The 16,882-nt window shown below is 35.7% G+C and overlaps 1 protein-coding gene across 2 annotated transcripts in view; it reads left to right on the forward strand.

Moving 5' to 3' along the window:
• Positions 1 to 15,314, forward strand: part of tedc1 (tubulin epsilon and delta complex 1) — a 61,519-nt gene extending 46,205 nt beyond the window's left edge. Inside the window, exons 7-8 of one of the 2 annotated variants that reach the window (XM_088648855.1) lie at positions 3,419 to 3,640; positions 14,497 to 15,314. In XM_088648855.1, the coding sequence (XP_088504981.1) occupies positions 3,419 to 3,640; positions 14,497 to 14,862 (588 nt within the window). In that variant the 3' untranslated portion in view covers positions 14,863 to 15,314. The remainder of the gene's footprint in view (positions 1 to 3,418; positions 3,641 to 14,496) is intronic. The other variant, XM_088648856.1, reaches the window with a different exon arrangement.
• Positions 15,315 to 16,882: the final 1,568 nt, after the last annotated feature.

The following is a 16,882-nucleotide window of genomic DNA, read 5'->3' on the forward strand; positions in this document are numbered from 1 at the left end:
TGTTAATAAGCAGGTATAAAATAAAAGAAAACAAATATATAGAGAGAGCTACTGGAATTTACTTAGGTCTTACATTCCAATCGATATTGGTAGGCCCACAAAAAGAGCAACAATGGAGAACAGAGAATAGGCTAGAGCAAAATGTTTGTAGCCTCTTGATTATGTTTTAATAGGAAACTAGAGGTCTAATATTCACTAATTCAAACTAATTTTAACTTAAAACTGAGGTTGCAACACTACAGTCTTTCATTTTGTGTTCTGTCACACTATAAGTATGCTTAAACTTAAATGTGTTAGATGTAGAATGGCAATAATGACCCCAAAAATAACAAAAGAACATTTTATAATTAGAATGATCTGCTGATTACTTGATAATTCCTCTCATGAGTTTTTTCAACATAGCTTAACCACCATTATTTAACCAATATTAAATAATTGAAGGTCTTGCTGTTGTGATTCGTTGGTAAATTTCAACAGCATGGACATATTTCTGATTCCAATTGTGAAGTTCTTTGTATGTTCAGTAGTTTCCACAACAGGGAATCTGTATGTGTTACTTTTCATTTTAGAGCAGTAAATTCTAGGCTTTTTTCAGTGTGCAAAGTGTATATTTGTGATTTATTTTTCCTTAAAAAAAAACATCTATCCAAATACTTTGTTGCGGATACTTTATTCCGGAGTGGATATGAAAACGTTACTGGTAGTGGAATTAGACATTTCCCCAAGCCCAGATCCCACGGCAACATGGCTGGCTTGTTTGTTCCAGATGGTTGTGACTCTGTGTCAGCCTTAAGATCCACCAACTTATGCATTTTCTTATTCACCAATCTGAAAAGAAAGTAATTCAGAAATATCTAAACTTACCTGAGCAGTGACTGTTTGCTGTTCCACTTCCTCAGACATACAGTAGGTTTGAATTTTAAGAAAAAATAATGCCTGGAGTCTCAGATAACAATTCAGAGACTTGTCTAACACCAGGATATCGGTAGACATGTCCTTGAAGCCAACCAGTATACAATAAAGTGTACATGTGTATGTCTATTTATAAAGAGAACAGTTAATTGTGACTAGAAGGCATAATGATCATTGCCACCAGTTAGGTTAAAAAGTTAGGTTGTTGTTTTATTCTGTGTTGTTGCAACCATTTCCAGACTTCACAATAGCGGATACATGAAAAGGTGTCTTTAAATTAAAGGATTTTCAGCTGGTGAAGCTTCAGCTCCAGTTTTCTTGAATGTGATGTTGCAGACAGTACTCAACTTTTTAGCATTGCAAATTGACGCTTATTAACACCTTATAACCCTAACAGTATAGGGGCAGAATGAGAGTTCCCTTCAAATAAGCAAAAAAAAAAACTTTTGCTTTAAAGAATCTTGATGCATTGCATAATTTAGCATGAAGGCTTCTCACAGAGTAACAATGTGGTGCTTTGTCTCCTGTAAAGGAAAACTTCATGCAGTTCTAGTATTTTGAACAATCACTATTTTTGAAAGAAAACATTTATCTGGTCAAAAAAGCAGTGCATTTCTGCATGGTGGTTAGGTTTCTTTATCATCCTTTTTTTGCATTTTTAAGATTTATCTTTGAAGAGTGAACATTTCCCTTTGACAACACACTGTTACCGATAAAGTCTAACTTTATTTGTGTATCCCACATTTATTAGTTGATTCTTAAATAGTAAACTTCCATATTTGCCCAATATAAAGAAATGCTTAGAATAGTGTGTCAACAATTATTACCTATGTGAGAGCCCTTTTACATATGATAACAATATGGAGTAATATAAGTGTCCAAATACCTAATGCTTTATCTAAAATTAAAAAGTTTTTGAAGTGACTCTGTAAAAGAAAGTTCTTCAGGCTTCTCAGAAAAATGAGCAACTTTGTGTTTGTTTTAAAGTGCTTTACACTCTCTGACTTTGGTATCATGCACTCAATGTGGTAGAAGAGGAAAATCAAATTTCCTCTCATTGGCCCAGACGCAGAAGCCAATTTTACAGTATACTCCAGCTCTTAAGGGTAAAAGTATTCATATGCCAACTTACCTGGGCAGCTCCTGCAGTGGCCACAAATTCACAAAGATATGTTACTGTGTTAGGCTGAGTTAGGGTCTGAAACAGCATTGCACCCTAATGATAGATGTCAGACTTTTGTAAATTGGGTCCAACAGTGCAAGTAAAATTGTAATTCTACATTCTTAAGGTGCCATCACGACTATTTTACACACATCACATAACAGAAGTGGATCACTTGCTAGAAAATCTCTAACCTTTAGCCGCTAGCCTTCAAAACTCTTAAGTTTTGAAGACTTCAATCTATCTGGGCATCTATGGGCGATTTGAGGTGTTTGGAAACACTAAGGTTCTCTACAGATAGAAATGTGGTTGAAATCAACAGAAATTACCTTCAGCAAGGAGCCTTATATATCTTAGTAGTAGCTCATTTAAATGAAAAATTTGGAAAATATTGTTTTTTCAACTTTCAACTGAAATGTCCAAAAAGGAATAACCATTTACTTCTATCCAAATACATTACAGTATGTTAGAATATGCTCAATCTTTTGCTAGGCATGTCATTTTTTTAAAATAAAAAATGTCCCCCTATGATTGCAATCACAATTGCATTAAATATATATCATTTTAATCATGTCCTAGAACATTCAGCTTTCAGGGGATGAAGACTAGACAGGGATGATCAGTTTGGATCAGATTGTTCTTTTTTATCCAAGTGATATAGCTTGAGATTGAGTAGCAAGCAGGGGCAATATCAAGTTTAGAAACACTGCCCACAACACATTGCCTTACTGAGGTAATTGTACAGTGCTGAAGAATTATATATTGTTCCTTTGCAGATGTACCCTATATTTTTACTGTATCTACCTGTAGAATTAGTCAGATTCTCCCTATATGCAAAATGTTTTTAACACTCTTCCACATTATTTTGGTCAGTCTTTGTGGTCTATGGTTTGTGTTCTGTTCCACAACTTAACTATTCAATAATGAAAGTTACAGATTTCAAAGAAGTGAGCAATTTATAGTCTCTGCAAGTACGTTACATAACTTTTGTCAGTTTCTGAAACTTTTCAGCCCTAATCCTGAAAATGCTAAAAGATCCACAATTTAAAATGGATATTAACTTTTTGATAAGTCAATATTTTTTTCTTTTCATTAGGAATTTTAGAGATGTCCTAGTAACTTGATGCTTAGTTTATCTAATTTAGCCGAGCATGCTATGTGATGAGATGTTTCAGACTGCAGCACCCACATTTAGAAACTAGTGTAACATTTCTGTGAAGGTCTGTGTGATCAAACCAAGCAGGACACTCAATTTGGTCTTGACAAGAGACCATTACCACTTGTATACATACTCATATGCACAAATGCAATTTTCATAATTTATTTCTGTCAACTCTTCTTCAGGACAGTGTAATTGATGCCAAGCTTGCAGATCCCTTGAAATCGCAAGGTGCTTTCCACAAGGATGTTGTTGCTATGACACCGAAGGTCAAGAAAATCAATAAGAATTGTTGCCAAGGCAACATGGAAATGAGAGAAATCAACCAACTCAGCAAGGTGCTGATGGAGCTTAATGTGGGGATACAGGAGGCTCTGTCTGCCAAAAGGACCACTAGGTGCTTATTGGTAAGTTGGTTTGTGCTTTCTCTGTCTCTATTTACTCCATACCAGCACAGCAAGAACACAGAAAAAAATCAATAAACATTATATTAGGCAGTGTTTCTGTGAGACATTTCATGGATTTAATATCAGTATTTTCTACACATAAAGGAACAAAATAAAAAATCATACTTTGCTAAATCCTTATTTCATTAACAGCATTTTGTTGGGGCTCCTGTGTTGCAATCCCAGCTGTGCATCAGGACAAAATGAATCATCTGGAACCAGTCAGCTATGTTTCTATGGATTTAATTAACGTTGTTTTTTGTTGCTTTTGTATTTTGATTACATAAAATGAAATTAATTCTTCTAGAAATAAATGGTTTACAGTATTTTAAATAGCATGAAAATGTGGCCTTTTTCAGAGTCTTGTAGTGTTCTTTTCATGGGAATGCAAACTGTTTTAATGGTTGGAGAAGATAGAGTGGATGATGTTTTGGGCTATTTTGTTGAGCAGAGGCACTAGGAAGCGATGCATGTGTTGTATTGTATTTTGAGTCTTGAAATTCTTCACATGTACAGGCCCCTGAAATTAGTAGCCTACAACAGGTTTGATTTTGCTTTGGACTTCAGTGATTAGAGATTAGATTATTTGTTATTTCCCAAAAGCATAATATACAAAATGTTACTTTTCCACAAGCATTATATACAGCAGTGGTTCTCAAACTGTGGGTACGCATACCTGCAGTGGTACGTGGCGTGCCGCCAGGTGGTATGCCAAATGACCCTGGAACTGTGTTGTGAGCGCTGAAAAAATCGGGACGGGTTTTCATATTTTGTATTTTTATACGTGTCGAATACGCAGCCTACGTACTACGACACAGTGTGCGCTAATACTTCAGTGGACACAAGAGATACTCTGTAATTCTATAGGAATGCGTGCTACGGACGCAAGTGACCAATTGTATTTAAAAAAAGCTACTGTATCTCCAGCAAATAGGGAGAAAGGAGAATGTGCGTGATTTTGGAACAATGCCAACGTTGTAAACACAGGAATGCATAGAAATACGTGCTACGAACGCTGGTAATCTTATGAGCACAGGAAAGCGTGAAAAATAACAGAAAAATATTTAAGAACTGTTCTAAGTTAATTTGAGAAAAATACACAGAGCGTCTCTGTGTTTCTCTCCCATGCGCATGAAATAAATACTTAAAATAAACACTGAAATAAAAACGGAAACGTGGAAAAATGCAAGCTTGCGGATTGCTAAAGCAGGTAAGCCCCACACTATTATGTGTGGAGAAAAAGCTGCTGAATAGCTCGACCTGCTGCCCCCCCTGAAAGACACAGTCATTCATAGAATTATTGAAATGAAGGATTATATCAAAAGTACGCTGACAGAGCGCGTTAAGATGAGCAGATGTTTTTCACTGCAATTAGATGAGTCTGTAGTCGATTTGGCCAATTTGCTCCTTTACGTTAGATATGAGTTTGAGGGTACGTCCCATGAGGACTTTCTGTTCTGTAAGCCGCTACCAACAGGAACTACAGGAGAGCACGTATTTCAGCTTCTGAATGAATTTATCGAAGAGAATGGCATCGACTGGATAAAATGTGTCGGAGTTTGTACGGACGGTGCTAGAGCAATGACAAGCCGACACAGCGGTGTAGTTGCACGAATTGGAGAGGTTGCTCCAGAAATTAATGGTTTCATTGCAACATCCACCGCGAGACCTTTGCCGTCAAGAAAATGCCTGACAATTTCAAATCTGTTAGACTGTTGTGAATTGTATCAAGGCTCGAAAAATTAGTTCACATCTGCTTTGCTCGACTAAACAGGCTCACCCCTCTCACTGAAATGGTGCTTTTTTATTTTTATGTGTTGTTGTTTTTTTCTGTAAAACTCTTTGAGAAGCCACATTTTAATATATCAAACAAAGTTTATTATTTTAATATTTATTATATGTATGTGTGAGTGTGTGTGCACATGCGCTCATGTTGGTCATTGATAATTTCTGGGGTTCCTATGAGATGATGACTTGTAGGTGGTACTTGGATGCTTTGGTTGGATTAGGGGTGGTACTTGGTCCAAAAAGTTTGAGAACCACTGATATACAGTAAGTAGCTGCATAGTTAATAAGATACCACTAAATAATCAACATATTTGAGTCATTCTGTGTCAAGTCAACCAGAATCCAGGACCCTGCTTGCCTTGGGGTTTTGATTTTTCTTGTATCTCAGCCTGTTTAATACCTGACCTCTGTCTTCTTCTACAAATATATTATAAATCTTGAGGTGAGAGGTCCTAGTTGAATTTCTAAACATATTTTTGTAAGTCCCAAAATGCAGAATAAAACAGCTGAATCAACAACAGTAAAAATCCAAAACAACCTTAAAAGAATTACATTAAAATAAATGAGCAGAAAATGGAATTTTGTGAGGAGATGCAGCAAGAACCACACTAGTTTCCTCTCTGAAGAGCTAGAGTTGATATTGGACAGATACATTTCTATATTTTGTATTTGGTTTGTGATATTTTTAATTTTGGATCTATCTCTGTGTTCCACTCAAGAACTATATGCTAGCTACATCTGATGTGCAAGTATCGACAGGAGTTTGACACCCCCCACTATTTGACTTGTGTGAATGTCTACTTTTTCCATCATTCAGGAGGATAATATTTAGAAAAATCAGAGCTCTTGGATCTGTGCTAACTCTGTAGAATATGTTCAGAATACGTTGTCCTAATTAATTAAAGTTTAAAAGGAAAATTCAAAAAAGGAAAGGGAAAAATCCAATGCCCATCACTCAAGCTTTTATTTTAATCCTTCTGAGTGTTCACTGCCCTCACAGCCTTCTACACCTTCAACTGTGTTGTATCCTTAGGATTTTGAATTCTGTATTAGTGCATGATGGGCTCCCTCAGTTCATTCAGACAGTAAACCACTCATCCTTGTCCATTAGCCAAGCCTTTGTCCCTCTAAAAATCTTACTAATAAATGTTCTGTTTTATTGCTTTTAAACCTATGTAGTTTTTTTACAGTTACCACTGAATTGTGTTGTGTTAGAAATACATTTAAGGGACATGGGTTTGGGTTAATGGTTGGAAGCATTAAAGGAAGAATGTTACCCTCTACAATGGCTCAGTTTAAAAGGCTATCAGTTGTCTAATAGTCACTAAAGACAGGGATGACTCCACTTGACTGGAAGATTGCTAATGTACCACTCATCCAAACAAGCAATTATAGACCAATAAGTCTTCTATTACATGTAGGATTGTATACTTACTGTAGCTATATTGTTGAAAGTCATGCCCTGGCTTATATATTACAAAACAGCATCCTTGGATCCATTAGTTAGCTAATTGATAGCTCATACCTAAACAAGGTATATGCCAAAATCCCTTCTCTCTATAAACGTTCTTATGTTCTTAGGCTAAAGTCTTTTTTATGCTAAAGCCAATAGCCTCATTGGATAAAAGTTATTCTCTCTTTATCCTTTGTTATGCTGAGATAGTAGGACTCAACGCTGAAGTCGTTGAAGGCCATGCTGGTCCACTGCAGGTCAACAGTAAATCTGTTTTTGGTTTAGAAAAGCAAGCCTGTCCTTAATAACACAAATTTTAAAATTTAATGGGCACTAGAACTAAGCATTGTAATGGGCCGCCATATGGAATCAAATTGTTTCTTGGTTTTTCAGGAAGAAGAAAGAATATTACATGGTACCATATACAATAATACACAAATATGAGCAATTATCAAGGCATTAAAGTCTTGTTATCTAAGCAAACTGTATAAATCCAGCAATAATGTAAAAACAGGAATAAAGGAGTAGTAAAAAGGAAACCAAAGATATGGAAAGATAAACGAAGGAAAGAAAAGAAATAAAAAAAATAGTGAAAGGACAGAAGAGGGAAGCCACAGTCTTCAAGGACATTCATACTGTATGTCTGCAAACTCTTAAAGCAGTTTAAAAAGGGCTACCAGGCAGAATATAATTGTGCAGTTGAGCCACAGAAGGAAAACCTATATTTTTCAGAGTGGAGAAAGTACATCACATCCCTTACCCAGTGAGTGAAGGTGGGCGCAACCGGTTGTTTCCAAAAAAGCTAAATCAAACGTCTCTCTGGTAAAGTGGAGAAGACAGTATAGTGGAATACATCTGGGAAATGACACCTCCAACACCTGGAGCTAATTTAAGCATAAAATCAGTAGAGTCTGAAGAGAGAGCAGGGAAATTTGGCACATGGTTTCAGATAAAGTGTTGAATCTGAAGGTGACAAAAAAAAGTTTGATTTGGGTAACTTAAATTTGCTCGATAGCTGTTCAAACAAGGCTATATTTCTTCAGAAGGTTCAAATCCTAAATCCTGTTTACATAAGAAATTCACAGTAGCCAGTGTAGTGCAATCCAGAGACAGTAGAGTGGAATACATCTGGGAAATGACACCTCCAACACCTGGAGCTAATTTAAGCATAAAATCAAATCAGTAGGTGAGTCTGGAGGGAGACCAGAGAAATTTGGTACATGGTTTCAGATAAAGTGTTGAATCTGAAGGTGACAAAAAAGAAAGTTTGATTTAAGTAACAAATTTGCTGGATAGCTGTTCAAACAAGGCTAAATTTCTTCAGACACTTCAAATCCTAAATCCTGTTCACATAGGACTTTCATAGTAGCCAGTGTAGTGCAATCCAGAGATAATATAGTGGAACACATCTGGGAAATGACACCTCCAACACTTGGAGTTCATTTAAGCATAACATCAATAGAGTCTGGAGAGAGAGCAGGGAAATTTGGCACTTGGTTTCGGATAAAGTGTTGAATTTGAGGATAACAAAAAAAAAAAGTGTGATCTGGGTAACTTAAATTTGCTGGATAGCTGTTCAAAGAAGGCAAAGCAACATCAATAAATACTGTAGGTCTGCAAGATGGAGGAATACCTGGTCTATAACAGAAGGAGGGAACAAATGGTTTACATGGAGAAGAGCACAAACATTGAAGGACTGAAATCCAAAGTGTTCCCTAAATAGAATTCTAAGTAAATAAATAAATCCTAAGAGACCACCTACCAGGGGATTAGTACTAAATTGAGAAACTGAGAGAGGAAGGAAGAAGCATAACAGCACAGGTAGTGACGAGGAAGAGCAGGATCTTTTGGTAGATATTAGAAATTGAGATTTTTCTGATATCTACCAAAATAATAGAGGGACTACCTTCTATATTGGCTAAAGGATTTTAAAAGAAGTTAGAAAAAAGTATGTAGGTACTTGTCCTTAGTTCAGCGAATGTGAGTGCTGTTTTTCAATTTGTCATACAAGCTCATCTCTATAATGTGTGTAGGTTAAATCTTGCAGTCCCTATGCATTGTAGTTTATGTTGTGCATTACACAGCACACACCACTTATGTAAGTGAAGCAGTCCAGCTCAATCTTTCCATTGTATTGTTCATGTTTTGAGAAAATGAAACTAATTTGCTTTCCCATGGATGTCAGCCCAGTGGATTAAAGGCTTTGACATGCAGTACTGTGACAGCCTTCAATTTACACACCCTTGTCTTTCCTTGTTATTTAACAGAAACTGATATTGTACCATATTCTGTATAGTAAATCCATTTTCTCAGTTTGTTTTATGAAAAGTACATCTTTCTCAGCCAAGTAAGCAATTCATGACATATCATTTGTCATGAAGAAAAATAAGACAATATTAAGAATATATAAAATGGCTAATGCTCTCATCTTGATGTTAGATTAACATGATTTATAGTAATTCAGATGCGGTGGTATACAGAGCTATATTTCTGTTCTTCTGTGTTTGTTATGTAAAATTGAAACACCTGCATCAGCATCGGCTGTGCTGGGCAATAATAGTTACCAGTATTGTTAGAATGTGAATGGCTTATGGTACTGCCTATCATAAAAAGGCAATACAAATATCGCTGCTCTTATCCTACCCTGGAATATCACAACATGTGTTGTGTTCAACACCTGATGTTCAAACTCAGTTTTACCATCAAGTCATGCTGCAGCTCAGACACCACTCTGCCTGAACAGGGACTGAGTGAAGATGTCTGAATAATTCCCATAGCAAAATTAGACCATTGCGGTACATTTGGATCATGGCCTTTCTGCTCATTTTTCTTTTGTCTACACATTTGTTTTACTGTCCTTGGTACACTAATTCATGTGTAGCATCCTTCAGTTTAGTGGGACACAAAACACTCAAATTCAGACACGTCATTTTTGCATTCTACAGGAGACCCACACAGTCACGGTTAATGAGAGTGAGTGGGAAAGGCATGTGAAGAGAAAGGGCTATTTCTGTTATGGCGGGGGTGGCTTTTTTAATTTCTGAATGTTTTGGAATACTTAGTTTTTTCACTAGCAGTAATTGACAGTGGGAGGATTTTTATGAGGAGGGCTGGTTAATTAGTGAATGCATGTTCTTTAAGGTAAACTATAAAATTATGTGAATGTTTTTATCCAGGTGTTCAGTCAGTTTTACAAATTTGATTTGCATATTAAATGCATGGTATATCTATAAGTGATGTGTATATATATGTGGTGGTTAAGAAGCAAATGTTCATATACTGTAGCTTACTTTTAAGAATGATCCTAAATAAAATAAATCATCACCATTTTCTAGCTGCTTCTTCTAATTCTGGGTTGCAAGGGAGACAAACCCTATCCCGGCAAGCAAAAGACGCAGGGCAGGCTACATCCTGGATGGGAACCTAGTCCATCACAGGGCAGGCACACAGACAAACACACACTCTCACCTAGGGCCAATTTTTATAGAAGCCAGTTTACCCACCAGTAAGTTTTTGGACTGTGAAAACTGGAGGAAATCCATGCAGATATAAGGAGAACAAGACTAAAGTCGTGCTCTTGGCACCTCCCATCAAATATGTCAAGCCAATGCAGTACACTGTGAATGGCTTGCTACTTGAATTTCAATCGAAATTGAAGAACTTGGAAGTGATATGTGATCCAGGCTTCACATTTGACCCACATGTTCAAAGAATTGTAAAAAAATCATTCTTCCATCTCAAATATATCACCAGACTACGTCCTGTGTTGTCTCTGACTGTAGCTGAAAATCTTGTCAATACATTTGTCTTTCCAGAATTGATTACTACAACACCCTACTCACTGGGGTATCTTAATCCACACTGAACAACACTGTTCATGTGTAAGTGATCGCATTACTCTTGTGCTGGAACCCTTGCACTGACTTCCTATCAGGTTTTGTATCAACTTCAAAATCCCCTTCCTCACCTATAAGGATCTTTATTGTTTACCACCTCCACACCAATCTGATTTACTATCTTTTTACTCCTCAGCTTACAACCTTCATTTGTCTAACTCTGGTCTCCTGTTAATCCTCAAAGCTCATCTACTGTACATACTATGGGTGACAGGGCCTTCTCCTGTTCTGCCCCAGAGCTCTGGAATTCTATCCCCAGTAATATCAGAGAGTCACTTTCCCTGAGCTCATTCAAATTCAGACTCAAAACTGTTCTTCAGAAAAGTTTTTATTTAATTAGTTCTATGTCTTCCTTTTGCTCCACAGATAATATCTCTGGTCTGGAATTGAACCCAGGGACCTAGCCCTGCAGCAGTTCTAGCCACTGTGCCTTTTTGCCATTCTAACCTAGATAAATTAAATACAATTAGATCAGTTATTTTCTCAGAATTGAAATAAGTCATAAGTAATTATTTATTTAATAGTTAAAAGTACGTACATATCTCACTATAACTAGTGTTTGGAATAAACAGTACATATGCAATATTTACATATTCATTTATTACAATATTAGTTTAAATGTATTAAGATAGTTAACAGTAACAGAATTGCTAAACAATATACTATACAAATATTATCTATTGATTTTAAATCAATAGCTGCAGCAGTCACATTTTTGTGCTGCTGAATTCTAACAAAAAGCCTTGCAGTTTAAGTTGACAGCAGCAGACCTGTACAAATGCAATGACACACAAACTGACATTTGATTACAATCCCATCTTGTAACTTATATGAGTTATTTTTCTTTTATGGCTGTTTTCATGTATTATTTTTAACCTGGAGTAAACATTTGAAAACTGACTTTGGAATTAGATATCTGTTTAGATGTTTTTGGTGTTTAGTGTTATGAAACATTCATAATTAATTAATATTCATATTGTCACAATATATAGTCACTATTTATTTTTTAAACCAAAAAAACACCATAACCCTTTGTTCTTTGTAAAATACATGTACAGTATATGCTTGCTTCTCTGGTCAAACTTGGGATTGTCCCGCTGATGAAGCAAAACAGCTATCTGTAGCTGCTATCTTTGAATTAAGTTACGAAAAGCTTAACAAATTAGTATTCAAATTTTAAATAATTTATTTCCGTGTATATATAGTATACTGTATAGTAAAATATGTTAAACATATCAGAGAAGTCAGTATAACCCTATTTTTTTTCTTTTTTTTAATTAAAGACTAGGCCATACAAAAAATATGTTTTATGCTAAAAATAGGAGATATAAATTTGTGTTAAGTATCAAACTGTATGTGCTTCGTATTCTCATGTTTCTTCTCAGGTGCGGAATATTGATTTGGAAAAACTTTGTGGATTTGAATTTGTATGTTTTTGGATCAGTGTACAGTACCACTTCTCATTTTTGGACACTAGTACTACTAGTAGTTCTCATTTTAACGCGCTGGACTCCGACGCCAATTAGAGTGAATTTGATAGAGTGTTTACATCAATGTGTGGGTGACACACAGGCAACTGGGCGATGTTTAGCTCAGTGGTCCTTCGGCCACTGTTCATCTCACATTGTCACATGCATTCGTCCCATTAAAATAAAGGGTATTTAAAAGGCTTATAGAAAAAAAAGGACCAAAGATAGCTGTTCAATCTCGATGCACCTATGGGCACATGACTCATGAATTTTTAACACTATTCACCATCCACCACAACACATGAGAACACGTCTTACCTTCACATTATATATGAAATTGATTAACATTAGCAAACATTTAGTTTGTTTGAAACGAACTTTTAGTACAATTACTGTATGTAAGCATCTTATAAAATAGGCATAATTGTTTTTATTTGGGAGTTAAAGCCTTTGTTGAGATTGGGCCTGTAATGCACACATTCTTGTGTTCTTGCGATACATTCGTTCTTAATTTACACAGTGTTTTTCAGGAATGCATCTCCCATATAAATCCAGTACTGCCTTTAATTAGATAAGGTATTTACAAAAGCAGATAAAACTAACTAAAAATAATTAAAATGTTAAATATTTTAATCATTGATTTTATTATTGTCATAGTGGTACCTATTTGACTAGTCAGAAACTTGGAGGCACACCACTGCATTTCCTCAAACCACTGTTGTATACAAATTAAGCTGAAGCAAATGGATATGCATGTTTATTCTAGTTGTTTCCTTTCACAACATAACTGATTAGAGACGCTGGTACAGAGAACTCAGCATAACTGATGCTTAATATTAGACTCATGGAAGATATTGCGTGTTGTGGATATTGCTTTGCTTTGAATAGGCTTTGGCTAAAGAAACACACAGACATTTTTTGATTGCAGCTAAAAAATGAGCAGTCTGGGATCCAAAGATAAAAGACCAGCAATCTTCCAGTCCTCTTCCCTGTATGTGTTTTTATCTTTGAGATTGTAAAAATAACTAGTCGCCTAATCTTGTTTTGCAATTATATATTTTCCTATTTAATATATCGGCATAATTTCAAGTTAAAATGTCTTTTTTTCTGGATTGTGCAAGTGTCTAATCTTATGTTAGTCTTCTGCTTTACTAAAAATAATACAGTAAGAATGTAGGAAGAAAATATTTTGTTTTGAAAATGGCCAGGTTGGAATATGAGCACCCTGATTCTGCATAGCACACCCTGGTTTTAAGGCTACTTAAAACATAAAGTAAAGTGATCTTCAGATCCTACCACTGACTCAGTCATGTCTATCGCAGAGATATGTGATTAATTGTTATAAAATCTACAATAAGTCAATAACTAGCCATGGCCACTAGTACCTTCACTTAAAGTTACGATCTCCAGCCTTCACGGTTCGTAAATCTGCTCATTCTGTTATTGGGGTGAATGCTGTCTGTAGACAAAACTCTCCATAGTCCTCAGCCCCTTCTCATTTCACAGCAGTAATGTATTCATGCTCATCCACAGCCATCATCCATGGTCACTATCACTGCAGTTTAACACTTTTCAAGATGAGCAAATCTCTGTTTTTGTTACTTTGCTAAGTGAATTGATTAAGTGCTTTTCAGGTTTTTCATGTTCTTAACTGCGATGGGCAATATTTCTGTAAGCATGGGCATAAGAGAGCAGTGCTTAAATGCAGGCTTTAGGCTGTCCATTCCACACAACACACTAATGTAGATTGTCTGGTTACTCTGATACTTAAACAGTATATTACAATTTTCAGTAAGAATGTGATCACAAATGTCTCTATTTTGAACTGATAGGTTCATTTTATTCTGAAAGTATATCTGAATGGCAAAAGGAAAAGCAGACAAAAACCCTTTTTTAAAAATTCAGTTTGATTACTGTACATTAAAAACAATGTAATAATTTAATCTATACATTTATTAAAACTTTATTATTATTATTATTATTATTATTATTATTATTAGTTGTAGTAGTATTGCATTATCCTATTTGAAGCAAAAACTAGAGAAATTAATTCTAAGTGCTTACAGTCCGGTATGTTTTTGCTTTTGAATTTTTGCTGTTTCATGTTGAACCAGTAACACTGCTTTATCGTAATTTAGGTTAATTTATTAAGGTTCAACCTTGTGAGAAATTAGTGTTATTTATTGTCTTCTTTCTTTTTCCCATTTGCAGCAGATGCAAAAGAAATGTCCAGATGCGCTTAACTCCTCTGTGGAGTTTGGAGACACTTTTGCAAATCTTCAAGAGAAAGTCAGACAGAAACTTTGTGCTCTGAGGACACATGGAGTGCAGAACAAATGTTTTAAAGATACCACCTTCAGGCTTGTTCTGAGAGAGCACCAACCTCAACAGCCTTTCTCTGAAAAAGCAGTGCAATCAGGAGAACTCCCAGCCTCCCAAGCCATTAAGGCGCTGCAGGAAATGGAAGCTGACTTTCAGGCAGAGCTGTGTGAACTGCAGCAAGCCTGCAGGAACAAGGTTTTGGAAAATGTGGGCAGGTTGGAGGGGATGATTTTTATCCCGCCAATGAAGAAGTGAACACCATAGTATTCATCAGGGCTTTAAATGACGACTGGCTCACTTCTTTGTGACTGCAGCACCACATCTCATCAAACTTTTCCCAGCTGGCTGATTCTTCTTCTTCTTGTAACACAGATTTCTCAAAATAGAAACATTTTGAAAATTACAAGAACTCACTAAGAAACACTTCAGAAAACAGTAGGAAAGAGTCATTCAATTCTTCCACTGAACTCTTAATGGATTTACAGTAGTGTGTTAAGTAGTAACAATAAAAAAGCATGTGTTTTAGCATTAATAAAATTACTAATTATACATGAAATGTATAAGAATGGATCAAACCAAGTAAAGTCTTGGGTACCTGGGTATTTTTTCCATGTTAAGTTAAACTGTATCTTGTATATTTGACAGATACAGTTTATTCCCTTGACAGAGTTGTCAAGGGAATAAGCTAAATAAATAATTGCATTTTGTATTGGTCTTTCCTTTGTTTTTCTGCTAATCTTGATGATTATTTTAATATGAGTTATAATATCCAGTTAAAATGTTAAAAGTTTTGGAGAAAGAAAAGATCCAAATGTTTTCTAATGAGATGAAAGTAGTATTAGTGTAGGTCACAGTTGTAGTTTTTCATACTGTATGCCAATGTACTGTATACATTTTTTAGGTTATCATAACCTAGTCTATGTCTTTTGTTAAAACGGAATGTTTAAACTGACCATGAACATGTTATACAGAAATTTGGGAAAGTTGCTGATTAAATTAAGGTTTTATAATTTTATTTATTTTTTATGAGAAATTTAAAAAATCAGAAAAAATGTGGTAAGTACTACAAATGAATACAATGCAAGAATATGAATTTTGTACTGCAGATTTTAAATAGTTCCATCCATCCATTTGTTTTTTAACCATTTTATCCTATATAGGAAGACAGGGGAGCTGGAGCCTATAGGGACAAGCAGAGGGTGCATGGCAGGATATATGCTGAATGGAATGCCAATCTCATGCACACACAAATTGCTCTCACACACACACACACACAATGCTCTCACATTCACTAGTTTTACCTCTCACATACACAGAAAACGCTGTCACATTCACTAGTTGGCAACACCACCATTACGTCGAAATAAAGTACTTATTTTGGCTTCGGTAGTTGCATGCTGTGTTGATGGAAGAACATTCATCGCGGGCGTCATAGCTGATGACAATGAAGCTATTGCTTCTGGTGTGGCTAAGATGTTATTAATTAAAGATATACTGTAGCTTGGTTTAGTGCTTTTGACTGTTGAGATTGATTTCTTTCGTGCATCTTGGAGCACAATAGAAAATTATTCGGCCAATCACATTGTGCCAATTAGACAGACCGTCTACATTGGGTCATAATTCACCTCTCACATACGTGAAATGCTCACACTCTCCATTTGACCTCTCACATACACACACAAAATGCTCTCGCATTCATTAGTTTTACCTCTCACATATAAAATGCACTCTCATTCACTAGTTTTGACTCTCAAGTTCACATTGTTAAGGAGTGTTTTATGTATATGTGCAAGGTAAAACTAGTGAATGTGAGAGCATTTTATGTGTGTAAGGTTAAACTAGTGAATGTGAGAGCATTTTGTGTGTATGTGTGAGGTAAAACTAGTAAATGAGCGTTTTCTGTGTATGTGAGAGGTAAAACTAGTGAATGTGAGAGCGTTTTTTGCATATGCGAGAGGTAAAATGGAGAGTGTGAGAGGATTTTATATGAATGTGAGAGGTAAAATGGAGAGTTTGAAAGCATTTTGTGTGTATGAGAGGTAAAATTTGAATAATTGTCTAAACAGCACCTTATAATTTCACAGTCAAGGATCTTGTTAACATTTTATTTTACACCTTGAAGTACCTGGCAGATAGTGTTCGAACTTTGTGTCCAGGCTAATTTTTAAAAGGAGAAAGGAATGATTTTGTTTCTCCCAATGTTCAGATATTACAGAATCATTTCTGTCCGAGTCCAAATGTTTTTAGAATTTTAGGGTTCATTGTTTGTTTTTTG

Source organism: Lepisosteus platostomus, chromosome 10 (assembly GCF_059453375.1).
Source record: "Lepisosteus platostomus isolate fLepPlt1 chromosome 10, fLepPlt1.hap1, whole genome shotgun sequence".
NCBI lineage: Eukaryota > Metazoa > Chordata > Actinopteri > Semionotiformes > Lepisosteidae > Lepisosteus > Lepisosteus platostomus.